Here is a 1474-nt window from a genome sequence, read left to right on the forward strand (position 1 = left end):
AGAAAATGTGCATACATAACAAGCTAAGCTCGTAAATGCACTACGCCATTAGTATAGAGGTACTAGGCCAAACTCACATGTGATATACACAACACAAGCGATCAAATTTTTTGAGATTTTTCACTTTTTATGGGTTTTTGAATTTTTCAACACACTTAAAAACAAAAACAAGTAAAGTAAGATCAACAAAAACAATAAGTACAAAAACAACTTGAAAAAGAAACATAATCATGCAAGTGAGACCTATATAGCAAGGATGCACCAATGAACAACATAAGGTCACACAAGAGATATGAGTCAAGGGATGAAACCGACACCAATGGTCTTACGGAGGGATTCAAACCATGGACCCTCAACAGGTTTAGTAAAGATGTCTGTCTTCTAATTGTCAATGTTGATAAACTCCAGCCACACAATTTTCTCCTCCACCAAGTCTCAAATGGAATGATATCGAATTTCAATATGTTTAAACTTTGAATGTTGAACCGGGTTTTTGGATAGATTGATGGCACTAGTGTTGTCACAAAAGACACATATGCTGTCTTGAGAGATTCCATAATCATGAAGTAGTTTCTCCATCCACAATAGTTAAGCACAACAACTCCCAGCTGCAATGTATTCTGCTTCAGCCGTTGATAGAGACACTGAATTTTTTTTCTTGCTCATCCAAGACACCAAATTATTTCCAAGATAGAAGCAACCTCTCGAGGTGCTCTTCCTATCATCGACACCCCCGGCCCAATCAGCATCTGAGTATCCAGCTAGGCAGTCATTTGAATCTCTTGGGTACCAAATCTCAGAGTTGGATGTACCATTGACATAACGGATGATTCTTTTGATCGCTGTCAGATGGGACTCTTTAGGAGCTGCCTGAAAATGTGCACAAACCCCGACACTAAAGGCTATGTCTGGCCTACTCGCAGTAAGGTAAAGGAGACTGCGAATCATGCTCCTATAGAGTGTTGGATCTACTTCCACACCAGCTAGATTAAAGCTCAGTTTTACCGAGGAACTCATTGGAGTAGATGCATGCTTCTTAAAGTCTAAACCGAATCTCTTTACAAGATTTTTGGCATACTTCTCTTGGGAAATGAATATCCCATCTTTCCGTTGTTTCACTTGAAGACCTAAGAAGTAGTTTAGCTCCCCTGCCATGCTCATCTCAAACTCCTTCATTTCTTCCAAAAATTCTTAAGCAAGATGATCAATTGTTGAGTTGAATACAATGTCATCCACATATACTTGAGCAACAAGGAGAGATTTCTCATCTCGTTTGACAAAGAGAGTTCGATCGTCTTGACCTCTCTTGAAACCATGATCTAAAAGATATGAGGTGAGATGATCATACCAAGCTCTTGGTGTTTGCTTTAGCCCATATAATGCTTTCTTCAATCTTAATACATGGTCTGGAAAATGTGGATCTTGGAACCCCTTTGGTTGCTCAACAAATACTTCTTCATTCAAAAGTCTATTC

The 1474-nt window shown here is 38.9% G+C and overlaps 1 protein-coding gene across 1 annotated transcript; it reads right to left on the reverse strand.

The window, feature by feature from the left end:
- Positions 1 to 588: 588 nt before the first annotated feature.
- On the reverse strand, positions 589 to 1176 carry LOC126721406 (secreted RxLR effector protein 161-like). The gene has a single exon (XM_050424442.1). The coding sequence runs from the start codon at positions 1174 to 1176 to the stop codon at positions 589 to 591; it is 588 nt and encodes a 195-aa protein (XP_050280399.1).
- Between the last annotated feature and the right edge of the window lie 298 nt (positions 1177 to 1474).

This window comes from Quercus robur, chromosome 4, assembly GCF_932294415.1.
Source record: "Quercus robur chromosome 4, dhQueRobu3.1, whole genome shotgun sequence".
NCBI classification, from domain to species: Eukaryota; Viridiplantae; Streptophyta; class Magnoliopsida; order Fagales; family Fagaceae; genus Quercus; species Quercus robur.

Bases quoted from the DNA above. Each gene is read 5' to 3' on its own strand.
- LOC126721406 (XM_050424442.1), bottom strand. From the start codon at position 1,176: ATGAAGGAGTTTGAGATGAGCATGGCAGGGGAGCTAAACTACTTCTTA.